General features: G+C 61.9%; 1 protein-coding gene across 1 annotated transcript in view; it reads right to left on the bottom strand.

Annotated features, from left to right (window-relative positions):
• Positions 1–25704, bottom strand: part of ADAMTS13 (ADAM metallopeptidase with thrombospondin type 1 motif 13) — a 32531-nt gene that overhangs the window by 5655 nt on the left and 1172 nt on the right. Inside the window, 26 exon segments of the mRNA XM_057719878.1 lie at positions 824–1006; positions 1742–1921; positions 2038–2167; positions 3057–3177; positions 3756–3936; positions 4852–5034; positions 5623–5752; positions 5850–5985; positions 8100–8281; positions 9530–9610; positions 10088–10208; positions 10558–10706; positions 11198–11324; positions 13222–13285; positions 13391–13542; positions 14357–14461; positions 15267–15423; positions 16054–16194; positions 17467–17613; positions 17735–17859; positions 18147–18230; positions 20784–20959; positions 24686–24752; positions 25106–25208; positions 25240–25275; positions 25277–25414. Coding sequence (XP_057575861.1) covers positions 824–1006; positions 1742–1921; positions 2038–2167; positions 3057–3177; positions 3756–3936; positions 4852–5034; positions 5623–5752; positions 5850–5985; positions 8100–8281; positions 9530–9610; positions 10088–10208; positions 10558–10706; positions 11198–11324; positions 13222–13285; positions 13391–13542; positions 14357–14461; positions 15267–15423; positions 16054–16194; positions 17467–17613; positions 17735–17859; positions 18147–18230; positions 20784–20959; positions 24686–24752; positions 25106–25208; positions 25240–25275; positions 25277–25414 — 3399 coding nt within the window.

Below are 25704 nucleotides of genomic sequence, written 5' to 3'. Positions count from 1 at the left end.
CAGTGATTAAAGCGGTTTGATTTGGGAATAGGCGTGGGAAATAAAACAGCAGAGCCTGGTAGAAGCCTCGACACAGATCCAACACACCCAAGAATTCAGAATGTGATAAGGCGGACACCTGGAGAGGGGCAGCAAACATTACTGCATCTCAGCGATTTGGAAAAAAGAGTTTGCTCCCCTACTTTGCAACAGACCCCAAATAAATCACAGACACACTAAAGGTTTGCGTGCACATGAAGCCTCGTCTGCAATGGCACCTTTCTTTAAAACCAAGGAGACCCATGACGGAAACACGGCAATACGGCAGCATCTGTTAAACCTGGTGGTGAGACGTGGGTGCCTCACTCACTCACGTGGGTGACTGACATTCTTTTCTGGGCCTTTCTGTGTGATACAGAAGAGCACTGCATTATTTAAAATGCAAACTTACAAATAAGCAGCCACGGGAGAACTGTGAGGGAGACCGCTGAATATGTGCCCTTCCCTATCAGGCTCCGACCCGTCTCTGGACCCCACTGGCCTGAGCTGTTCTGTCCCCGTGGCTTTGGCGGTGCTATGCCCCAGCTGGACCACCCTCAGGCTCCGCTCAGGTGCTGCCTTCTCCACTGGGAAGCCCCCCAGCCCTCCCCACACCCACACCCCCATTAGAACCGACAGCGCTCGCTGCCCGAGTTTGCTAGAAGGTCTCCTCGGACACCAGGTGCAGCCTGCCGGGCGGTCCTGTTTCCTGTTCCACTGAGTCGCCCTTGAACCACCACGGGCCTGGCCCGGCGTGGGCACACGCCAGGAGCTCAGGTGCCTACCACATCCCGGGGCTGCTGACCTGGGTGGGCAGGGCTCCGGGCTGCAGGCCTCCTGCTGCTCTGGGCGAGGCAGCCCCTGGCACTGCGCAGCTGGCAGGATCTCCTCGTCCTTGTCCTCCCCGTGGGCCCGGGCACAGTACAGGATCCTCTGCGCGACCCCTCCCCCACAGCTCACGCTGCAGGCCGCCAGCTCGTACCGCCACCTGCGGCAAGCTGGAGTCAGAGGGGACCCCGAAGAGTGGGACTTCCCCTCACTTCCCCAGACTGGAAAGAGCCTGAAAAGGTTCTCTCTCTGGGGGTCACTTTTACATCTCCACCGAGAGGCTCAGCACAGTGGACAGAGAATATTCAGAAGACCCCATTTTACAGACGGGGAAGCCGAGGGCAGATGTGTCCAAAAAGCGGTGGGGGGGAGGGGAGGGCACCCAAGGAGCCCTGCAAAGATGTCTGTCTCCGATAGGAATCCCAGCCCCACCGCCTCCTGGACCCTGCCCCTGCCGGCACTCCCGACCTCCTTTCCCACTGTGTTTGCCGCATCGCACCAACACCACCCATCACACTACATGTCCCCCCCATAATCTTATTTGTCATGTCTCCCCGTTGCCCCCACGTCTGCTCCAGGTGGGCAGGGATGCCTGTCTGTTGTCACTGCTGTGTCCCCTCGTGCCAGAACAGCCACCTGGGCATAGTAGGTGCTCCGTAAAGAACAAGTGATGAGAAAATGACCATCCACCACATGCAGCCACGGCCTCCCAGAACCTGTGCGACGCACGTCACACGCCTTACACCCCACCCCCACCCCCGCCAGTCTTCCGGGCACCAATACGGCGCACTTCTGCAGGTGAGGACGCCAAGGGTGGTGAGCTTAACGGAAGGTGACGATGCCACCTCTGAGGATGCCCACCTAGGACCGCCTGTCTCCTTGGGAAGGGGCCCACCTGGCAGGGCAGGGCTCCGGGCTGCAGTCCTCGAGGGGCCTGGGCCGCGGCATCGGCCAGCACTTGGAGTGAGGTAGGGAGACGAGGCGACCTTGGTCCATCCTCACACAGCGAACAGCCAGCGGCACCTGTCCTCCTCCACAGGTCACTGGGCACGGTGCCAAGGCTCGGGTCTCCCACCTGCCGGAGGGAAAGCCCAGTTCTCCTCAGGAAGCCACAGCCAGAGTAAGACTCCTTCCTCCCCGGGAGGACCCGGACGGCTGCCCCTCCGCACCATCTCCCTCCCCCGGACTCACCAAGCCGGGCACGGGGCAGCCTGGCAGACCTCCCACCGGCCCCCAGGCTTGCTTGCCAGATCACACAGCTCTTCCCGGACTGGTGTCCTGAGGGTAGAGTCTATGCACACGAAACGGAGCTCCACCACACCTGCCGGGAGGAAGGAGGGACCCCGCACCCTGAGAGGAGGGTCAGCAAGGACCACGGGTGCCCCGCTCTCTGGAGAGCTCTAGCAGACGAGGCCCATGTGGATTTGAGTCTCTGCTCTGCCACTTACCACCTGTGTGACCTTGGACAAGTGACGTAACCTCTCTGAGCCTCAGGTTTTTCATCTAATGGTGCCTGGCTTGGAGGCATGTTTATAAAGATTTTTCAAGGGGAGATATAAGGTGCCTGGCGCATAGCAGGTGCTGAAAAGTGGTAGCTGCTCCTGCTTATTGAAGGGCATTATAAGAGTTGCTATATGAAAATCTCTTACTGTGTTTATCACCAAGATGTTATTAGGGCCGTATCCTCGCATCTCTCCTTTGGGAGTATCCGCAAAAGAAATGTCTGGCCTCAGTTCTAAACATGCTGCAGTTTAGCTGAGCAAGGGATTAGGGTTTTAGTTTGTTTGTTTGTTTCGGGCTCACCACGCGGCTTGCGGGATCTTAGTTCTCCGACCAGGGATGGAACCCGGCCCACAGCAGTGGAAGCGCCAAGTGATCAAGACCACCAGACTGCCAGGGGATTCCCAGGGTTTTAGCATAAAACACTGTGTATCTTAAAATTAATTTTCTCTGGGTTGGCCGCCAGGAAGCTCAGAGCTAAGTTGGAGGCCATATCAGACCTTCAGAATGTGCTCTCGGGTGCCAGTATGGCCGGGTTTTACCATCATTTCCTGCCTGCAGCCAATCAATGAGCACATTCACGTGGCTGTCCGTCCTTGGCCCCAATCTCCTCGCTTATAATGTCATGTTCTTGTACAGCTGGATTTTTTGCAAGCCACCTTGAATGCTTTTTTAGAGTTAGCTGACCCTCAGGAGTGCCAGGGGCTCACCTCGACCACAGGAGACAGAGCACGGCCCCGCCAGGCGAGTCCACACGTGTGCGGCGTGCACCTCCGGCCTGGCACTGCCCGCTGGGGACACGGCCTCCTCCCCTGGAGACTGGGCATCCGGCTGCAGGGGGCAAGCAGACAGCTGGTGGGTCTGGGCTTCCCACTCCAGACCCCTGGGCACCTGGTCCTCCACTCCCACCCACCCCAATGTCTTCAGGAGCGAACAGAAGTGGTTACCCGCACCCCTCCCCGCTGCTCCTTTCCTGGAGGACCTCCAGGGGATGCCCTCACCACACACCCCACCATCAGCAACAGCGCCAGCTGTCGGTGTGGGGCACGGCTGCGCTGGGCTCAGGAGCCAGCCTTGCAGGCACGCTTGGTCCCCACCAGCCGGGGGTAGGGGGGACAGGATTGGCTGGCACCCTTGTCCAGAAGCACCACCGCCCAGCCTGAGCCCCTGGGTGCCGGCAGGAGCGTGGCCGCGCCTCTCTGCGCAGCACACAGCTGACAACATTCTATCCTCAGCCTGCTTGCCGGCAGGGAGGGGGCTTCCCCACAGCCCTGAGCTCTGTTTCTAAGTTTATCCTCTGCCCAGTGGGCTCCCGAGGACAGCAGCCTTGCACGGGGGCAGTCTTCCAGCTCTGGCAGGAGGCCAGCGGTAACCAGTGCTCCCTATTCTCCCGCGCCCAGGATACTCACACGGCCCTGGCCTGCAGGACATGCCACCTCCACGCAGGGCTCAAGGGCAGACGGCTTCTTGTCTGCGGAGCAGGGCCCAGCAGTCGCCGGCGCCCCCACGCCATCTGCCCCCCGCACACACGTCATGTTCTGCACGGCCGGGTCTGTTCCACAGGCCGACGAGCACGTGTCTGGCATCGCCCTGAGGAAGGCACAAGACCGCCATCAGGCCCCGCCTCTGCCATCGGGATGTAGGTGCAACCCAGCTTCTGGGGCGGAGAGGCAGCGAACCTGCTCCCCCGTATCCAAGAGCCCAAAGAGGGACCCCTGCAAAGAGGCAAAAGCCAGGAGCCGTTCCCTGAAGCCCGGCTGAACAGCTGCTGACTCTCCGCTCGGTACCAGGGTGCAGCGACACCGGCCCTGACCTGCCCGCCTTCCAGAGGCAGACGTGGGTCTCCAATGAGACAGCCCAGCAGGCGCTGGGAAACAGGGGCCGGATGCAGTCGGGCCAGCGGTTCAGGGACAGCAAATGCATCTCTGGTGCCAACCTGAGAGGTGGGGGCTGCCTGGAGTGCTGTGTGGAGAAGGGTTCTGAGGCAGGATTGGCCCCCAGGAGGAAAGAGTGGTGACTGCTGTGTCTGCCATGGATGCGGGGCGTGGAGGGGGGAGATGCTCAGAGCCACACGTGGACCACCAGCAACCTAGGCTAACCCCCTCCCCACTGGACGGGTAACATAACTGGGGCCCAGAGAGGGAGGGGACTTGCCCGGGTCACTGAGACAGTTACTGGCAAATCAGAGAGATGAGGCTCTGTCAGCTAGGACACTGTGGAGATGACAACAGCAGTAACAGAGTGACATTTATTGCTTTATATCTGCTGTTCCGCTTGGTCTTCACAGCCCTCCATGAGCAGAGACTCGGAGGTTCAGAGAGGAAAATGACCGGTGCAGGGCCTCCTGGATACTGGGTCATTCCGGAGTCAGTACTCACCCAGGATGGTGGGGCCTCGGGAAACGGGGACACTTAGAGCGGCCGGGCTCAGCACAGGGACCAGCCCTGCCAGGGAGACTCTGCCCGGATCTGGCCTTGGGGGGCCCTGCCCCAGCCCGGGGCTCACCTCGGGGGACAGGGCTGGGAGTTGCAGGTCTCCACGGCCGCTGGCTGCTGGGCCAGCGCTCTGCACCGGGAGCGGGGCACCATCCTCAGGAGGCCGCCCCGGACCTCCACGCAGCGCACCGCCCGCTCCTGCAGGCCCCCCCCGCAGGAGGCGCTGCACGGGCCGAAGTCTCCGGCTGCCCAGCTGAGGAGAGGAACGGGGCGTCAGGCTGCTGGCCGGGGCCCCAGGCTGGCTCAGGGCAGGGGCGGGAGGCCAGCAGATCTGTCTAGGCGAGTCACTTCCCTGGCCCGGCCTGGGCCCAGTGTCCCTTCAGGTACCTGGGCACCGTGCAGGTACAGCCAGCCCAGCCCTCCAGCTCTCCAGGTGTCGCCAAGCTGCCCCTGAGCCTGGGGGCGTCCGTATAAAAGTGCCAGTGGGCGGCTGCCCCAGCCCTGCACCCAACAGGGCCGGCCTTGTCCCCACCCTCGTGCTCCTGCAGGGTGTGGTCCCCTCCCTGAGCCAACACACACCACAACCCTCCCAGGCGGGGCAATCATCTCCCTCGAGCAGGGAGCACCTGAGCTCAGAGAGGGCGCGTGACCCCCACAGACAAGGTGCGGCGGGTCACCCCCAGCTGACACTGCCCCTCGGGTCTGCCTGAGTCTCAGGGTCCTCACCTGCCCGGTGGGGACACTGACAGGATGAACCAGAACAGGCCCAGAAGCTGCCGGCCCGGCCCTGCCGCGAGGGCCGTGAGCCACCCTGCCCGCCCGGGGCCGCAGGCGCACTCACTACGGGGGACAGGGCGCGGGGGCGCACGGCTCGGACCACGCCTGCGGCTGCCGGCTCCCTGCGCACCGGGCGGCCTCCACCCCCTCGTCCGTGGCCTGGTCCCGACAGCTGTAGGTCACCGCGCGCAGCCCTGGAAGGGAAGAGGGGGGCTAGGCCACCTCCTTGTGGGGGGTTGGGGGGCAGCCGGCACGCCAAGGCGTTCGGGCGAGCCCTGCCCCGGGCCTCACCTGCCCCACAGCTCACCGAGCAGGCCCCCCGCACGGGAGCCCACGCCCAGGCCTGCCGCCGCTCGGCCTGGAAGTAGGTGAAGGTGATGTCTGGGCGGGCGAGGCTGCCGTACTCCTCGCCGTAGCGCCTGTAAACCTGCATGAGACACACGGAGGGCCGGGGCCTGTCCAGCCCGCTCCCTGAGGGCCGCTGTCATGACCGCCTCCTCCAGGAAGCCTTCGGCCTTTCACTCCTCCACCCCTATATTCTTTCCCTCAGCAAGCCATCACCGATGCTGAGCCCAGGCCACGCTTCCGGGACGGCACCACGACCAGGGCCCAAGGCCCCGCCCCAGGCGGGGTGGGGGCGGGCAGGCTGGCAGCAGGCGCGGGATCGAGGTCCACACAGGGGGTTATGGAGCACAGGGAAGGGCCCCTAGGTTGACCGGCGTGGGCACCTGGGGGAGGTGTGGAGGCAGGTGAAGGTGCGTCCCAGCGGAGGGGAGCCCAGGCCCAGCTTGGGGTGAGACCAGCACAGCTCGGGCTCCTGCAGCAGGAGCTGAGGCCCAGGGGCGGGCAGGAAGGGGCTGGATCAGGGGCCTTGCGGCTGTCTGGCAGCCTGGGCTGGACCCGGAGGACACAGAGCATTAAGGAAGAGCGTCCAGCAGGCCACTGCGTCCTGTGAGGGGCCAGTCTGGCAGGCAGAGGCCAGGAGGAGGCCCCAGCACCTGCCCCCACGACACCTCATGTGGCCACCCATCACTGTCCTCTGCTAAAATGCTGCTTCTCGGGAACCCCCCACAGCAGGCCCTGGTTCAGTGTCTCTGAGAGGGGCCCAGGAATCTGTATTTTTATTCACACTGCAAAGGATGCCAACAGAGCTGCTTGACAGCCAGCACTTGGAATGACATTCCCGGGGGTGAGGGGGTGGGTGAACTGGGCCACATGGGGAGGCGGGGAAGGGATAACGGCTCACCAGGGCGGCCCCCTCTGGCCTGGCCTGTGGGAGCAGGGGGTGGGGCTGCAAGACCCAAGCCAGGGGCTGGCAAGACTTGGACGCCCCCCCCAAAGGTTCTCAAGGGCTATTTCAACCTCCACTACTTTCTGTCCACCCTCCAGCATCTTCCTCAGCAAAGCACACGGGGGGCTGCTTTCAGACGAGCTCCCAGCATGGAGGACATATCCAAACAGCCCGGCTCCCAGTTCCCGCTGTCCCAGAGAGACGGCAAGAACCAGCATCCACACGGCCCGCCCAGGACTCCAAGGAGGTAGGACTGCCGTCTGGTCCCCACTCTGCAGACGAGAATCTGGGGAACCCAGTATCCTTGCCAGAGGAGAGCAAAGCGTGGGAGGGGGACATTCAGGTTCCGGTTCCAGCCCTCCCCATGCCCATCCCCTCGTCCCGGAACGTCTGGGTGACTCATTCCCACCGTTCACGGGGGGGCATCCCAGGCCTGGGGCATTTCGAGATCCGAGTCAGCACACACTTGTGCAGCGTGGCCACCTTTCCTGTGCACGTGGGGGGCGGCAGACACTCCGACAACGGCTTATTGTGCATTATATTGGGAAAAAAATGAATCTTCACAATTACTTTACATAGGTCTGCTTAGTCCCATTTTGCAGGTGGGGAAACTGAGACTCAGAAAAGTAGTCTTTTGCCCAAGTTTCTTCAGAGCCAGGATTTGAACTCTGGGCTATCTGAGCCCCTAGCCTGGGCTCTTGACCCCTGGGTCGCCCTGCTTCCAGCTCTTAGGCTACCTCTGCTCCTCCTGGAGGGACGCCCCCACGGGGGGTCTCTAATCTGGGTGTCGGCCCAACCAGCCTCCCCCATGGTCTCGTGCCCCACACCCTCTTTCGGCCAGAGGATGCAGCCCAACCCCAACTCTGCCCTGCACACAGCCCCCAGCAGCTCCCCAGGCCCCCGGGAGGAAGCCTGAACTCCTCACAGGGCCAGCAAGGCCCCTCCAGGTCTGCCTGGCCCTCCAGCCTCCTCACCTGGAGGCAGCCCTTCCTTCCTCCCTCCTAAGCCCCCTCCTGTGCACGCACTGTTCCCTCAAGACACTCCCTTCCTGCTCAGCCTGCAGAGTCAGCTCTTCTCAGACCTCGCAGTACAGCCCCTGTCCTGGCAAGCCCCGATCCTGTGCACTGCTCTCCCTCCGACCCACTCTCAGAACTCCAGGGACCCCCGCTCCGCAGCAGCCGCTGGGAGAAGAAGCAGGTGTGTGTGTGAGCCAATGGACAAGCGGACACTGGGGGAGGCCCTGCGGTCACCTGGATCTCCATGTCGTCCTGGGTGGGACCTGGGATGCGGATCTCCTCCAGGTGGGGTAGCCGGTCCTCCGTCAGGGTCACTGTGTATGCCACACGGCTGTCCTCCAGGAGGGAGGGATAGGTGGCGCTCGGAGAGATGCTTGCGTTCCCGGCCACGATGTAGCGCCCACGGAGCCTCACTGCTGTGGGAGAGGGGCCGTCAGCACCACAGGGACCCCCCTACCATGGGGGCCAGTGCCACCCCCTCTCACAGACGGGTGCTGATTAAGGAGAGGTGACAACTGGACCAACGGGGTGTCACGTCCATGGCCGCACCTGCCACTCCCACCCCAGGGTCCCCAGCCCTCCCAGTATCCCGGGTGGTCTCTGCAGTGAGCTAGGCACATGCTCCGAGATGCACAGGGTGTCTGACCACGGGTGGCTTCCCCACGCGGTGACCCTGTGCCTCTTCCTGGAACAGTGAGCACCGTGGACCTGCTTGCTCACCAACTGCGCTCACACCCAACTCTACAGAGGCTCAAGGACCCCAGGGTGAGCAACTCCACCCCAGAGTCAAAGCTCAAGCGAGGGCGCCCTCTGGAAATAAAGACCCACGGTGCGACTTCCCTGGTGGTGCAGAGGTTAAGAATCTGCCTGCCAATGCAGGGGACACGGGTTCCAGCCCCGGTCCGGGAAGATCCCACATACCGCGGAGCAGCTAAGCCCGTGCACCACAACTACTGAAGCCTGCATGCTGTAGGGCCCGCGCTCCACAACAAGAGAAGCCACCGTGATGAGAAGCTCGTGCACTGCCGTGAAGGGTGGCCCCCGCTCACCACAACCTAGAGAAAGCCTACATGCAGCAATGAAGAGCCAATGCAGCCAAAAAAAAAAAAAAAAGACCCACAGTGGTGTTTCATAAAGAGGCTGGCCTTGGCCAGAGACAGGTCTGACCTGTGCCCTGTGTCTGACCTGATTCAGGGCATCTTTGTTTAGGGTGGGAGCTGGCCATACCAGAAAGACCAAACATATGATGTAGGGTGGGGGCTTTGAGTCACCGACCTGGAGACTGAGATCATCCAGGGGTAACCAATTAACCCCTCAATCACGTCCACATAACGACGTCCCCGTAAGACCCGGACACTGAGCTCAGGGGAGCTCCCAGGTTGGCAGTACCCCGTGTGTGGGGGGTATGGAGCCCTCCCTGACGCTGCCCTAGGCGTCTCTTCCTTTGGCGGGTTTTATTTTGTACCCTTCCCCTGTAATAAGCCGTAACGGTGAGTGTAACAGCTCTCAGAGTTCTGGGAGTCCCCTAAGTGAAGCAGCCAACTGACGGCAGTTTGGGGAACCCCCGAACTTGCAGCTGGCGGCAGAAGCGAGGGCACCTTGGGACTGTGGCCTTGACCATCACGGTCTGGCTAACTCCGGCGGGCATCCTCTGGCCAACTCACCCAGGTGCGTGAAGAGAGGCCTGTGGTTGACGATGTGTATGCTGGTCAGGCTGGGGGTGACAGTCAGGAACGTGACGTACTCTAGGAGGAAGCAGGGGTGGTCTCAGGTCACTTAGGTCAGAGTCAAAGGGAGCAGATTTCAGTGCCAGAGGGAGGTGAGACTCAACTCCTCGACTGGCTTCGCAAAAGACCTGACCTCTTTTATAAATAGATCAAAGTCAAGGATTTTCCAAGCATAACATCCCTCCAGCTAAGATTCCTGGAGCAGGAAAGGAGAGGGCAGCCCACCGCAGATTTCCCAATGTCCGTATTTTTTCTGCATCACAGGTACCGTGAGCGACCGATGCGCCACAATCCCAGCAGTGGCCTCATGACCAAAATCTGAGCCTCATGGGGAGGCTGGCAAAGAGGAACGTGGAGGCTGAGGCTGCTAAGAGGGTCCAGGGCGGAGTGAGTGTGCGGGCCTCACCCCTAGGCAGCCAGCACCCAGGCTCTGGGTTGCGGGGTTTCTTGGAAGCTGGAGGGAGCCTGGTCCTTCACCCCCAGGAAGGCCCCTACCTCTGGCTCTTCCGGCCGTGAAAGAGCCATTCTGTGGACGGCACGTGCTGTTGTCCCCGCCACACACCTGGCATACGTCACGCACCTGCCCGGAGTCCATCCTGCCGTCACAGCCAAACGTCTGTGCAAAGGAGAGTGGCAGGTGAGACCCCGGTGGTGTTATCAGATGGTGCTGGCCCACTGACACCCGCAGCTCTGAGGTCCACCCAACCAAATGGGGCATTTCTACAGCTTCTGACGTCTGTGCAGGAGGCACGCTTGAATGCCTTGTCCAAGGTCACAGCAAAGCTCCTTACTCCAAGCTCAGCCTGCATCCCAGCATCACACTGTGCAGACTCCCCTGTGGCTTCCTGGGGGCAGCACCCCCAGACCTGACCCCTTGAAGGCCCCTTCCTGTCTTGGCTTCTTTCGGGACAGGTCTCGGGGCCACAGTGGATGGAAGTGCACCTCCACTGTCCGCACACGCCTACCCTGCAGCTGCCCGACACACACAGGCTCAGGGTCCCATCCTCCCGAGGGCTGCCGGGCACACACCGCGTCCCATCCAGGAAACTGTCCCCACGCCTCACGATGAAGCTCTCGCCGACGGCCCGGCAGACGTGTCTGCACAGAGCGTCCCCTGGGAAAGCAGAAGGACAAGGAACCCGGATGGGAGGGTGGCAGGGAGCGGGGCGGGCAGTGACCCTGCGAAGCGTGCTCTGAGCGGGCCCTCACGACGTCTGGGTCTCACTTCACTCTCTGCGTCTGGGGCAGGGTCTCTATTTCCCGCCTGCCCCGCCTCCTGCGGCAGGCATCACCCATGATGTGATAAACGTTCCTGAGTTATGAGCCAGGGAGCACGTGCGGTGCTTCCCCTATGACATCTCATGACTCCTTCCAGCAACCCTGGCAGCGAGATACGCCTCTTATCTCCACATTACAGACGGGGAGACCGAGACTCAGCGATGAGGAGCTGTGGCCTGACCTGCTGGCCGGGGGGATGCATGGTGTGTCTGCCGCAGGGCCTGAGCCGGCTCTCAGCAGCATTTGGGTGATGCTGGGCCTCCCGCAACGACTCTCCCTGCCCGGGGGTCTCGGGCCCGGCTCCCCCCGGCGCGGCCAGGGCCCCACCTTGACTGTACTGCTCGGCCGTGCCCCAGCGGTAGAAGGAGGCGCTGCCCGGGGAGAGGCGCAGGGGCTCCCCGTCGGTCCGCGCGCACTGCTCCGACATGAACGCCAGCTGGGTCTTCTCGCAGGCCTGGTGGGAGGAGGCAGAGAACGGGCACAGGAGGGGCCGGGGCAGGGGGCTTGGGGCAGGGGGCTCAGGCAGGGAACCCTTGCCCCTGGGAGACAGCAAGGCCCCCTGCAGAGCGAGGGTCAAGACGTGGGTTTGAGCCCAGCTCCTGGCTGCACCTCAGTTCCCTGCTCTGTAAAGTGGGGGTGTCGAGAGCCTTCCTCTGCTGATGGGAGGATTCCACGAGAACCTGTGAGGACGCAGGGCAGGGCCCACCACCCAGCAACGAAGAGGAAAGCCGGGCAAGCAGCACTGCAGGTGGGAGGCCCCAGCTTCAGAAAACGGGGCTGAGGACGTGTTTCACTGTGCGTGCGCCTCTAGAGGCAGGTAATCGGAAAAGTCACAGGCGCCGACAGCAAAGGGCTTCACCCGAGACCCTCGGCGCTGGCGCCAAGGCCGGCGGGCACCCTGGCCTTTTTTGCACTGGAGTCTGAGGAAGAGAATCAGAGTGGTTGCCCGCCCTGCAGGCCTGGCCCTCGGCACCCCCACCCCACCCCCACCGCTGCCAGGCAAGGACGCGGTCCTCCAGGTCTGGGGAGGCCTCAGAGGTTGCCTGGAGAAGGTGGGGAGGGAACGTCCCACCACCTGCAGGTCTTAAGTCCAGGCCAGAGGCATCGCTCCACCCCTTCACACCCACTGTGGTGGCTGTTGGGAAACACAGGTACGTGCCGGAGAGGGTGCGGAGAAGGCGGGACCCTCCCACATCGCTGGCCGGGAGGCCAAGTGGTTCGGCTGCCGTGGGAGACGGCTCGGAAGGTCCTCAAGGAGTTAAACACAGAATCACCATGTGGCAGGGCAACTCTGCGCTGAGGTGTGCACCCAAAAGAGTGAAAAGCTGGTACTTGAAAAAGCCCACGTACACACACGGTCATCGAGGCACTATTCCCGGCACCCACAGACGGAAACAGCCCAACGCACGGACGGACAGACAGACGGGCAACGGAGGAACGGATTAGCAAAATGCGGTCCATCCAGCCAATGGGATGTTATTCAGCCATAAACAGGAGTGAAGTTCTGGGTGGGAGGGAGGTCCATGAAGGAGGAGATGTATATACACACATAGCTGATTCACTTCGTACAGCAGAGACTGACAAGACATTGTAAAGCAACTACACCCCAGTTTAAAAAATATATATATGATACATATATATAAAAAGAATAAACCGCAAAAAAAACAAACAAAACAGGAGTGACGTTCTGACCGTGGTACATGGTTGACACTTGAAAACACCACGGTCAGTGAAAGCAGCCAGACGCCAAAAGCCACGTGTTGTGTGATTCCATTCACGTGAACTGTCCAGTGCAGGTAAATAGACAGAGAAAGGAGACTGGTGGTTGGCAGGGGCTGGGGGAGAGGGCATGGGCGTGGCTGCTTGATGGGCCTGGGGTTTTACTTTGGGCTGATGGAAATGGTCTGGAACTAGACAGAGTGGTGGTTGCACGATATTGGGAATGAAGTAAACGCCACTGAACTGCACAGTTTCAAATGGTTGATTTTCTGCTACGTGAAATTCACCTAAACTTATAACTAAAAGAATCACCCGTGCTCTCGCCGTAGAGGACTCGGCTGCCAGGGAGCAGGGCTGTTCTCAGCGCAGAGACAGGCAGCCCAGCTCTCCCACTCGGTGCCCTGCGGGGCAGTGGCATACGGGGAGGGAGGGGACACTTCAGGGGGGCTGCTTGCAGTGGTGGGACCGTCCTAGTGAGTGCACTGTGACGCCAGGGCAGGTATTAACAGCACCACCTTTGCTCTCAAAATGCCCCGTGTGAACCACAAATTACAGCCGCCTGGTTCTTGGGCTCCCCGGGCCGGTGCCGCCAACCCCAGCCCCTCGCCCTGCCCCCGGGGAAGCAGGCCTACCTGGGAGTTGCACATCTCGGCCTGGAGGTCAGCACCTGCGCACGCACGCCCCCCAAAGGCAGGTCTGAAAATGCCCACAAGACACCAGTGACAGGTGACCCAGAGCCCCCGCCAGGAAATGGGGAGCAGCCGCCTCCCTGACCCCCGGGACAGCGCCCTCCCTGCCTACCTGGGGTTGTTGCACTGCCGCCTCCTGGTGACCACACCCCCTCCGCAGGAGCGGGAGCAAGGACTGGCGGGACCCCAGCTCGACCAGTGCCCGTGCACCGCCCCCACGGGGGCCAGCTCCGCCAGGGAGCGGCAGTGACCCCTGGAGCACCACTGCAAGACAGGGACGGGAGCACGTGCTGCAGCCCGGGCACCTCCACGCAGGGCACCCCACACCCAGGGCACCCCCACAGCCACAGGCACTCCCACACCCACAGGTACCCCCACGCCCAGGGGACCCCCACGCCCAGGGCACCCCCACATCCAGGGTACCCCATACCCACAGGTACCCCACATCGAGGGCACCCCCACACACACCCCCACACACACGACCCCATCCTGCTTGGGAGCCAACGCTAAACAGAAGAGGGCACACACCCACTGCAGGACAGGGCCTGGAGGAAGGGTCCCGCCGCGCAAGGCAGAGGGGAAGGGCAGGGGCACTGAGGGCGCAGGGGAGCAGGAAGACGATGACCCGTGCTGGGCCCAGGGGGAGGGTGGCCACTCGGTCACGCGAAAATGTTGCCTCCTCTGGGAGGCAGGTGACAGCACAATCTCTGTCTCCAGGCTGCCACACAGGGCCTGGGGGTGGGTGTCCACCAGCGCCCGCTCTCGAGGAGGGCAAGAGGGGCGCCGCCCGGGAGGTCCCGTCCGCCCCCGCCAGAGTCACATGCAAGCCTATCGACGGTCACCGTTGGTCCTGTGAACCTGGCTAAGCCACCTGTAGGGGGCGGGGCGAGCACGAGGGCTGCCCACCTCTCCTGCCCAGGGCACCCAGGACAGCGCCAGGGCCCTCCACCCCCACTTACTGAGGTCCTCCTGTCTCCCACCCCAGGTGAGGGCTGCAGGCTGCAGGTCTGCGTGACCACACGCTCACACACACACACACACACACACACACACACACTCCTTCACTCCCCGCTCTGACCTTCCCCACGCCACACTCTGTCCCGTCCAGGAGAGGAATGAGGAGGCGGCTACAGCTGCTTTGGTCCAGGGGGTCTGTGTGGCAGGAGAGAGCCTGGCAGATGTCCTAAGAGGGGAGACAGATGGCCAGCTGAGGGGCCACCAGCGCCTGCGGGCTCAGTGTCCAGCCGTACCTGTCCCTCCCAGGCCACAGGACACAGCGACATGGCCAGCACCCTAGGCAGTGGTGGACGGAGAGGATGCCGTGGCTGACTTCTCCACCGGGAACAGGGACAGTGACCAGGGCCCACAAAAATGTTTTCATTTCTTTTAAAATCAGAAGGGAAAAAAAATGATCTTTTAGGTCAAGTAAATGTTCTAATATATAATAATAATATATTTGTATTTATAACAACACATGGAAAATGACATATTTCATGAAAACCTAAGATATAATTCCGAATATTTTGTAAGGAGGAAGGGGCTCACCAAGGCGGAAGTGCCTGCGAGTCCTGGGCAGTCCTGGGCGGAAGGCTGTCTTTGGGGTGCCTGCTCCCCTTCAGCAACCCTCCCACTGCCAGCTCCCACCCCTGCTGTAGGGTTCAGCTTGAAGGTCACTTCCTCCGGGAAGCCCTCCAGCTCCCACTGGGTTGGAAGCCCTCAGTAACTGCCGATGTAGAAACAAGGCGCGTAGGCTCGGCGGTCATGCCAGGGCCAGCACTACCTAATTTGTGGGGCCTCCTCAAAAGGAAAATGTGGGGGCCCTTGTTCAAAAATTGAGAAGTGGAGAGGCATCTGACAGTCTGGGCCAGTGCGGGCTCCCAATACACAGGGGGCAGGACGTGAGGCGGGGCGGGGGGGCAGGAGCGGCAGAGGGAAGCCCTGGCGCGGATGGCCAGGGTGACCCGCGCATCACCCACCACGGGACTCACAAGGTGCTCCCTGCGGAAGGTGCAGGCGACCGCCGTGGAGCCGAAGGCCACGCGGCACTGCTCGTCGGCTCCGTAGTAGAGGCCGGGGTGCGGCTCGGGAGGGCGCCCCGAGGGCCCAGGCCCCGGCGGGTCCCGCATGCAGCGCGCCCGTCCTGCGCTGCGACACGGCCTTGGCTCAGGAGGGGTGGACACCGGGTGGGGGTGGGATGGGGGATTGGGCGCGGCGGGGGTTGGGGGGTGAGGGCGTTTAAAGCGGGCGGCGGCGGGTTCGGGTGGGCGAGGATGGAAGTTACAGCCCGTGTGCCCCACCAAGAGCTGACCCTGGGCTAAGAAGCCTCAGACCTAGGGAAGCGGGGAGGGGATAGAGGGGCAGGTGCAGGGAGTGGGGCAGGTTGGAGAGATGGGTCTGCGAAGGGATGGGAGCGGATAGCGGAGAACTGAGGGGTGGGTGCAGGAGGGGGCTGGGATGGAAGGAAGGAGGGAGGTGGCGTGCCGCCGGGATGGGAGTGGATGGAGGGATGGGCGAGGGCGAGACGGAGGCGTGGATGCAGGGAGGATGGAGTGGAGAGGTGGGTGCCGGGGGGAGGTGGCGGCTGGAGGGGTTGGGCGGGGGCGGGATGGATGAGTCCCTCCTGAGACGTCCTGGGAGCCCACGGAGAGGCGGGCGCGATGCAAGTGGGCACAGGGCTGGAGGCAGATGGAGGGCTGGGTCTGGGGGCGGGAAGGAGGGGTGCGCGCGAAGTGGAGGTGGGGGCGAGGGGAGGGGCGGGGCGCGGGGCGCGGCTACCTGAGCAGGCGCAGCAGCTGCCGGCGGCTGCAGGGGGACCACGCCGGGCCCCCGCGGGCGGGCGCGGCGCCGTCGGAGGCCATCACGTGGCCGCTGGGCCCGCAGCCACTGCCCGGCGCGCCGTCGTGCTCCAGGCCGAAGCTGCGGGGGCGGCGGCGCTGAGGGCGGCGGTGGCCGGGGTCCCCCCGCCCCGCCACCAGCTAACCCGGCCGTGGAGCGCGTCGCGCGGCCGCCCTGCCTCAGTCTCCCGCCCAGGAAAGCGCTGGGCCGGCCGGGTGGCTCCCGCCCCTGTTGGCTAAGACGGACCCGGCCAGACTCATCCCTGGTGTTTAACCTGGGAGGCGGCGCTCCCCGGAGGGCCTTTGGAGCGGGCTGCTGAGGGCTTTCCCGACCCGGGCGTGGCCCAGTGTGAACATGCACCGACTGAGTGTGCATCGTGGTGCAGTGACACGGCCGGACCTCGGGCCAGTGTTCCTGCTCCCAGTGGAAAGCAAGGGTTTTCCGTGCTTTTTTTCTTTCTCCAAACGAGACAGATGGAGGACGTGTGATGGCTGGGGGGGGTGGGGGTGGGGTGCAGATGAGAGTAAAAGTGCGCCCCGTGGGCTGCTGTGGCGGTAGGAGCCCCAGCCTGGTCCGTGGAGGTGGAGTGGGAATGCCTCAGCGCTCTCAGGGGGGCCGAAAAGCCTGGGGGGGGGGGTGCTGGCGGGCAAGGAGGTGAGACCCTCACTTTTCACTTTAGGGGTCTCTGTACTATTTGAATGTTTACAGCAAACAGGTGTTACTTTCATAATTAAAAGGCTACAGATTAAAAGGAAAGAAACCCTCCACCCTGAGTAAATAATACACAGGCGCAGAGATCTGCCCACAGAACGGACAACAGTCACATCAGGAAAAGTCTGGAAGCAACCTAAATATCTAACAATAGGGGATGAAGTCAGTCAGTTACGGCGCACACGGAAAGTCCACGTATATTGCAAAAGAATGTTTGGAAGAAATGTTTCCGACCCATTGTTACAGAAAAACGCACGTAACCAACACACAGTATAATCCCAAATTTACAAATAAAAAATTACATGTGTATAAGGAAAGGCTGGATGTTTTCTCTAAGTGGTGGGATTTGGGATAATTTTTACAGCCTGCTTTTTCTTTACCTGAATTTCCTATGACAATGACTTTTTAACTCCTAGGTTTGTTCTGCTCGCATCTTGAAAAGGAATTTTTTTCTCTTCCTCATTCAGCAATGAAGAAGTATGAGATTTTCCAGGCCTTGCCCCTCACCCTCCTGAGCCCACTGGGGTCAAGAGTACAGGCTCCTCCCGGCTGGCTCTTCCAGGGACCCCTGCCAGCCATGGCCTCCCCTCCTGAGGGCCCAGGTCACATCCTTGCCCAGAGCTTGGGGACAGGGCCTCTCACCTGTGCCCGATCTCATGGGCAATGGTGACCCCCAGGTCGAAGCCAGTATCCTCAGTTATGAGGCAGCTCCAGGAGGAAGAGCAGGCGCCCCCCAGCTGGGTGACCCCCCGAACCTGCCGGTTCCCATCAGGCAATTCCAGGTCAAACCTGAGGAAGAGAAAACAGACACCTGGGTGGCGCTGAGGGGCCTGCCTGCTGCCGGGCCCCCCTTGCAGAGAGGGGGAGCCGCTGCCCTGCAGGCTGGCACGCCCGTGGGGGGCTCGGCTACCTGGTGACGTAGAGGACCAGGTCAGCGTGTGCAGGGTCCATGTCATCCTCAGGGTTCACCGTCCTGCTCCACTCACAGACGCTCAGCAGTGACGCGGTGAGGTTGGCTGTGATATTCGGAGCACCCTGGGGGACCAGGAACAGAGCGCACACTGAGGGGATCCGCCCCAAGCAGGGTGCTGACCTCTGCTGCCATCTCAGTCCTCAAAACAGCCCTATTTCTGTCCCACGTGGCAGATACGGAGACCGAGGCTCAGCAGCGCCGAGCGCCAGGCAGAGCTGGAATTAGGGTCCGGGCCCGGCCGGGGGGCAGCCCTGCCATCACCCCCGCTGCTCTGTGCACGTCCGCAGGCAGAGGTTAAGGAGGGCAGAAACCGGTTTCCCAGAGAGCGGGCGTCCAGCTCAGCGCCTACCTCAGGCTGGGTCAGGATCACCATCTTCACCAGGTGCACTCGGAACTGCACCCCCAGGGACGGGTCCCTGAGCAGCTCTGACCCCTGTGGAAGGGCAGGCAGGAGAGGTGACACATGTGGGTGGGCGCGGCGGACTTCCAGGGGCCGGGGAGGGGATGGGGTGCCCGGAGAGGATGGTCCATCAGCAGAGGGGCACCCAAGATGCTAGTCGTTGGGCTGGGAGCCAGCCGTAGAGATAGTCAGAAGGAAGGCTCAGGAAGGTCGCCCAACACGGAGAAACCCCAAAACAACGGGATGCGAATAACTGCTGTTAGTCTAGAGCAGGGGTCCCCAACCCCCGGGCCCCAGGGAAGCGGCCTGCAGCCTGTTAGGAACCCTAGGCTTCACAGCAGGAGGTGAGCGGTGGCGAGGGAGCAAAGCTTCCTCTGCCCCTCCCCAGTGCTCCCCTCCCCAGTGCTCCCCATCCCTCACATTCGCGCCTGAACCTGCCCCTCCCCGCCCCCCGCCACCCCTGTCTGTGGAAAAACTGTCTTTCATGAAACCAGTTCCTGGTGCCAAAAAGGTTGGGGACCGCTGGTCTAGAGCATTCCTTTCAAACCCTGCTTCTCTTGGACTGGATTCACGCTGTTCTTTCTCATCCATCTCTCTCCACCTGCCTGAAGCACCTCTCTCACCTCTGCTCGCTTAACCTGCTCATGGGCACGAGGCAGCCCGAGGGCCTCCTCCCCCTCCGTGAGCCCCTTCTGGGCACCCCCATGAGAAGGTCCCCCGCCAGGCTCCCAGCACCCCCGATACATCTGCCAGGATGCCGATTGTGATTGACCTGTGGTCGTTCCCATCAGCGCGTCCTCTAAATGAGACGTGACACCTGGCAGCAAGGATGGGGCCGCCACCGGCCTCGGCTGACCTGAGTGTGAACCCAGGCTCTGCCCCTTCCTACCTGTATGCTCAGGACCCTGCTAACTAGCCTCGGCGCCCCCGTTTCCTCATCTGTAAAATGGGGAGAAAGGCTTGCGTGGTCGTTGGCCAACTCAGGAGCAATGCGGCTGGCACGAGGTGGGCGCCCAGTCGCGACCCGGCCATGACCACGACTTGCACCATCTGGGCCAGAGCCCGTCTGCAATCTACCCCGTGACCATCCTTGGTCCTCATAAAATATGTCAAATGACCAGAGGGAGTGTGGTTTGATTACCAAATTTCAGCATGTTCGAGGTGAGGTAGGGGACTCCCAGAGCTTGAAAACAATAGCTTTCATGTGTCTTATTTTCTGCCTCTGGGGCCGGCAGGTGGAAACCCAAGCAGGCTCGTCCTGGACTTGAGTCAGCTTTTCCAGGGGTCAGGGCTGTGTGGGTGTGGCCACCAGGGCCCAGACTCCCTCCAGGGTGGGAGGCCCAGAGAACACAGGGGAAGGAGAGGGGTTGGAGGGCCTGGGGCTCTGAGACCGGGGGATCTTTTCCTTTTGTCCGAAACAGCTGGGCACACCTGAGGCTGGAGCAGGGTGGTGCCAAGGCCCCCACATTCCAGGACGGCTGCCCGCCCTCCGGGCCCAGCTTACCAGGGGGTAGCACGGGCCCTGCCTGACGTTTACGGATCCTTACCTGGCCGCCTAGAGCATGCGTGTTTGTGTGTTTCCCACCCGTGTTTGTGTGTTTCCCACCTGTGGTCGGGCACAGCCCATCAGACTGCATGTGCTCGCCTGGGGCTGCGGTCACCTGCTTCTGTGCTGCCTCTTTCTCTCGGAAATGATGGCTGGTGGGAGCTGTGCTTCCTGCCCCACCGTTACCCTGGGATGCCAAGTGAAGGGGAGGCCTGCAGACATGGGGCTACCCGCAAGGAGGGCACCTGGAGAGCTTGGTGTGGGGCAGCCCTGCTGGCTGCCGGGGCAATGCCAGCCGAGGTGCCCACGGATCAAAGGGACATTGGGGGACTTCCTAGGTGGCGCAGTGGTTAAGAATCTGCCTGCCAATGCAGGGTACACAGGTTCGAGCCCTGCCCTGGGAAGATTCCACATGCCACAGAGCAACTAAGCCCGTGTGCCACAACTACTGAGCCTGTGCTCTAGAGCCCGTGAGCCACAACTATTGAGCCCATGTGCCGCAACTCTTGAAGCCCACGTGCCTAGAGCCCGTGCTCCACAACAAGAGAAGCCACTACAATGAGGAGCCCATACACCACAAGGAAGAGCAGCTCCCGCTTGCAGCAACTAGAGAAAGCCCGTGTGCAGCAACAAAGACCCAACACAGCCAACAAATAAATTAAATAAATAAATTAAAAAAAAAAAAAAAGGGACATTGGGGGAGAAGTCAGGCTTGAGGGTCTCTGGGCGAAGGGACCCAAGTAGCAAGAGGCTGGGGGTTGCACTTCCCAGTGGGTGGGGAGGAAGATAAGAACAGATCACAGGTCCCCCCACCGCAGAGCCCTGAGCCCCAAGTGTGACCCCAGCCTCAGGTTCACACCCATCAGATGAGCCAGCCCACGGACCGTTGGCACAAGCCCCGAGTACGGGATGCTGCGTCCAGAGGCACCCGAGGAAGGGCCGGCTGTGGTTTCCGAGGACAGCCACTGCCCCACCAGAGCCCTGAGCCCTCTCCTGGGTCAGCGCCACCCACAGAGCCCGCTCCCCACGCGAGCACTCACCATGTTGAGGTTGGTGAGCACGTAGCGCTCCGTGTCCTCCTGGTGAGCCTGGTGGACGTCGGGGCCTACCGCCACCAGCAGCTCCAGGTGCAGGACGCTGCCGGCAGCCCGTCTCCAGAGGCGAGGGGCAGGGGGGCGGCCTGGAGAGGGAGGGGGCAGGGCCGAGAGCCAGGGTCCTAGAGAGCAGGTGAGACGTGGCTCTGACCTCACGGCCCGCACAGCCCCCATGGCCCCCAAGGCTCCCACGGCCAGGGCTCTCCATCACCCTGTGCCCCTGGGCTTGAAGATGTAGCGGCAGGAACCCTGTTGTGCCACTTACTGTGGTGATGAGGGAGTCAGGGGGCCTGACCCTAACCCTCAGCTTTCTCACGGGGCATGTGGGGAGCGAGGGGGGCCTGCCTCCGGCACAGGGAGACGGAGAGAACAGCTCCTCTTTTTTTTTTTTAAATCAGTACTGTGCTAAGCATTTGGTTCATTTATTTACTTATTTATTGAAGTATAGTTGATTTACAATGTTGTCTTATTTTCAGGTGCACAGCAAAGTGATTCAGCTATACACACATTCAATATTTTATATACATATATTCTTTTTCAGATTCTTTTCCCATATAGGTTATTACAAAATCTTTATTTTTTTATTTCGGCCATGCTCCATGGCTTGTGGGATCTTAGTTCCCCAACGGGGGGTTGAACGCCCACTCCCTGTGGTGGAAGCACAGAGTCTTAGCCACTGGACCGCCTGGGAAGTCCCAGGTTATTACAAAGTCTTGAGTAGAGTTCCCTGTGCTACAGAGTAGGTCCTTGTTGGCTGTCTATTTTATATATAGTTGTGTGTATCTGTTAATCCCAATTCCTAACGTATCCCTCCCGTCTGGTGACCACAGCTTGTTCTCTATGTTGAGTGAGCGGGTCTGCTCTGGCCCTCCCTGGAGCTGGCCTTTCAGCGCCCATGGTTTCACTCCCTCAGACACCCAGGCCCTGCTTCAGGACGTGTCAGTCCTCCCCACTCCTGGGAGTAAACGCTCTCAGGGGCGAGAGGTCCCAACCTCTCGCATGTCACTTGTGTTGTGACTGTTAGAACTGACAGCTCAGCCAGCTTCCAGGAGAGAGGCGGCCGGGTCTCAGGAGCATGGCCGTCTCACGTGGAGACACTTCATTCCACCCCTCGGGCCTGGATCCCATCGCTGACTGGGCATTCAGGGCAGCGCAAGGCCTAGGAGGAACTACGGTGTAGCTTTTACATCCTTCTGGTCACCCCAAGATGGCAAGAAAAGCCCAGGACACCACCCTGCTTGCAGCTGGACGCAGCCTGGGGGGGCCGGAGCAGCAGAGCCGGCCCTAGTCCTGGCCGTGCCCTGCAGCCATCGTGTAGGCCTGCAGCGGCCCCTTCCCTTCTTCAAGCCTCTGGGTTCCCATCTGCAGCATCGGAACTATCAGCCTAGTGCCCGAGGCTCCAAGGTGCTGGTCTGTGAACATGCTTTGTAAACTGTGAGTCGCTGTTCGGAGGCAGAGGTCTACCTGTCCATCAAGCAGTTGGTCAGGGGGCACAGCTGGTGGCCACATGCTCCCCTGGCCTGCCCTGTGAGCTGGGCACTCCCCTGCAGGCTAACGAAGGTGGCTGGTGGAGCTGGGTCCTTCTGCACAGCCCCCAGGCATCAGGAGAGCTGGTCCCTCCCCTAGAGCTATCCTTGCCGGCAGCTCTGCCCTCCCCGCCCCCCACCACCAGGAGCTGTACCTGGAGCAGTGGGGGCCCTGGGGGTGGTCCTGTGGATCAGGTGGGGCTGGGCACCACCCCAGGGAGGCACCAGCTCCCGGTGCTGCCTCTTCAACGGCTGGATGTAGAACCTGTCTGCACCCACCAGAATGTCGCCCTCCTGGAGGAGAGAGAGCAGCCTGGTACACACAGCCCCCTCCGCCACGCAGGGAAGGGCCTCTCTGGGCCGTCACAGCACCAGGCATGGACTTGCCCTGGGCCCTCTCCCAAGGGCTCCTCCCCAAGTCCAAGGTCCAAGAGCCCATCTGTGTGGGAGAGCGGGGGACGGGGGACCCACGCCCTCTGGGGCTGTGCTCACTGCCTGCCACGTGCGGCCAGACCCCCACGGCCACACTCCCGTTCCCCACCATGCACACGGCCTTCAGGCCCCAGTCTGCAGGGCCTGCGAGGACCGGGGTGGGGCCCCACGAGCACAAGAATGGGGGCATCTAGAGGGACTAGGTAGGCCTGTGCTAATGAACAGCACTGCTTGTCCCCACGTGGGCCCTGAGTGGCACCTGTCCAGGCCCAGGCTGGGCCTCCCGACCCCGGAACGGGGGTGGGGGGGAGAGTGATAGAAATGACTCTGGCTCGTTGAGTGACCCATTGTGACAATGTGTGACACCAGTCCCCGAAAATACCCAAGAGGCTGGTGCTGCCTTCACCATTTCTTTCTTTCTTTCTTTGTTTTTTTGGCCTCGCAGCTTGTGGGATCTTAGTTCCTGACCAGGGGTCGAACCCCGGGCCCCCACAGTGAAATCGCCAAGTCCTAACCTACTGGTCCACCAGGGAATTCCCATCAGTGGCGACACTGATGTCCTGTGGAGTGACTGGTCCAAGGTCGTCTGTACGAAGGGGCAGAGCTGGAGTCTGAACGCACAGGTCTGACTGCAAAGCCCACCCTCTTTCCGTCCCCTGTCGCCCGGGCTTGCGCCCATCTCTGCCACCTGCTAGCTGGGTGGCCTGGGGAAACTCAGCTTGCTTTTCTGAGCCTCCAAGGAACAGGCTCCCATGGGGTCAGAGTCAGGCTAAGATCTAAGTGGTGTCACTCTTGCATTTGTTTGTGTGGTGGGGGCTGGGGGACAGCTTTGCCCCCTGGGGTCCCCCCAGCCACCCCAGCACAACCTCCACCCAACGCCGGCCCGGGCGCCCACTCACCACAAGGCCCGAGCAGTAGGTGAGCCTGGCCGCTGCGCCCAAGGGCAGCAGGACGCGGCCCCCCGTGAGGCAGGGGTGGGGGGGCCCCCGCAGCAGCCAGAGGGAGGCATTGACCGCATGCGCGCTGGTGAAGGAGGCAGCGAGGACGCCCAGCTCCGGCCGGAAGTTGAAGGAGAAGAGCCACCCCAGGGCTGCCAGGGAGCAGCGTGGGGCCCTGCAGGGCGGCCCCCGGCGCCTGGCCTCGGCCTTGGCCTCAGCCTCACAGACGCAGGTGAGCGGGGCCACGTCGAATCGGGGCGCTGTGGGAGACAGGAGGCCCCTCACTCCCCCCGCTTGGCCCTGCGGGTCCTCCCGGGGGAACCCCACGGTTGACCCCAGCTGGCCCTCCAGCACAGCCCCCCGCCAGCACGGCCGCAGGCATCACTCAGCGTGCATTTGGCCCCGACCACGGAGAAGTCAGGCATGAGCGGGGCACCCCTAATTCTCTCTGCCCTGACCACTAGCCCACTCTGCCTCTGGTCCCACCAGCCTTTGGATCAAACGGCCCTACTCAGAAAGGGGGCTGGCACCCAAGTCCATAGACACAGCCCACGAGCGACAGGAAGAGGCTCTGGCTGGAGCTTGACCCAATGCCCATCTCTTTCTCACAGAAAAGATAAATGTTTACATCCTGGCCAGAAATTGCAAGAGTTCCTGAGAGTCGGTCAGCCCAAGGGAGGCCCAGGAGTGGAAAAGACCAGCTAATTAGTGACCATTCCCTTGAGACATTGAGCAGAATCCTGGGGTCAGAACCCCAGCTGGGCCCAGAACACCCAGACCAGTTTTTATCAACTTGGCAGGAAGTAACAGAATTAATTAACAGGGGTGACCGCAGCGGCTCTGACGTCCTCCCAGCAGAGCCACCAAAATGCTGAGTCCCTGATTCAATGGTGAGATGCCCCCCAGAGGCTCTGAGAAACTTCCCTTGCAAGGAAGACGCCAGGACAAGTACCTTCGGAGGCAGCTTCAGGGCCAAAGTAAGCAGTCACTTCCTCTGGCTTCAAAGCCTGAAGAAACTGCTGTGGAAGAAAGGACGGGTGAGGGGAGACAGGGAGACGGGGTGGGGGAGGGACAAGGCAAGGAGCAAGCAGGAGGGAGAGGGAGGGAGACGGGGCCGGGATGGAGGGGGCGCAAGCCGCTCACACCGGTGCAGACAGTGTCCACCCGTCCACAGGTGGGTGGACAGAACCGAGGCCAACCCCGCTCCAGCGAGCCCACTTCATCCCCTGAACCCCAAGTTCGGATTTCCTCCCACTCTGCCCCAGGGCTGTGGCCAGCCCCTCTTCCCCAGGGACCCGCCCTCTGCACCCAGACGGGCTTGGACTCCCAGCTCCCGGGCTCCCCCAGCACCGCAGCCCTCGGATCCACCCACCTGCCAGAAATCGGGGCGTCCCCAGCAGCCCAGGAGGAAGAGCACAGACAGGAGCGCCCCCCGCACGCATCTCGCCTGGCAGCAAAGCTCACTCATCCTCAGGCTGGCCCAGGGAGGGAGAGGGCTGTGGTAGCGGCACGCTGGCCGGCGTGGAATGCAACAGACCCGCGGCTGGAGGACGAGGCTGTGTTTACTCGTGGGCACTTCCTCCCAGGGCAGGGGCCATAGGGCTGGGCGGCCTGAGGCTCCTCCTGCCGAGACCTGGCCTTGTGCTGGGCGGGGGCTTGGCCCAGAGCAGGGCCACCCGTCCTGCGCCTCGGAGCACGAGCAGGGCGCGGGGCTGGGGGATCGGGGCTGGGGGCTGGGATTCATCTCCCGTCTGTGTGACGGTGGATCCCCCTGGCTGAGGCACCACCACACCTGCTGCCTTTCTCCACCTGTCCCTGTCATTCCCTCACTCTCGCTATTGCCTGGCCTGTGCCTGCACAGAACCAGGCTGGTGGCACCCGCCTTCTGCCTGCCTCCCCAGCCCTCCGCTCGGTGCTCGCAGACCTTCAGCCCCACCCGCTCCCCCAGCCATCTCTCAAATACGTCCAATG

The sequence above is a fragment of the Hippopotamus amphibius genome, chromosome 2, assembly GCF_030028045.1.
Source record: "Hippopotamus amphibius kiboko isolate mHipAmp2 chromosome 2, mHipAmp2.hap2, whole genome shotgun sequence".
Classification (NCBI taxonomy): domain Eukaryota; kingdom Metazoa; phylum Chordata; class Mammalia; order Artiodactyla; family Hippopotamidae; genus Hippopotamus; species Hippopotamus amphibius.
The sequence above is the reverse complement of the archived record's forward strand: the minus strand, read 5'-3'. Positions and strand labels throughout refer to the sequence as shown.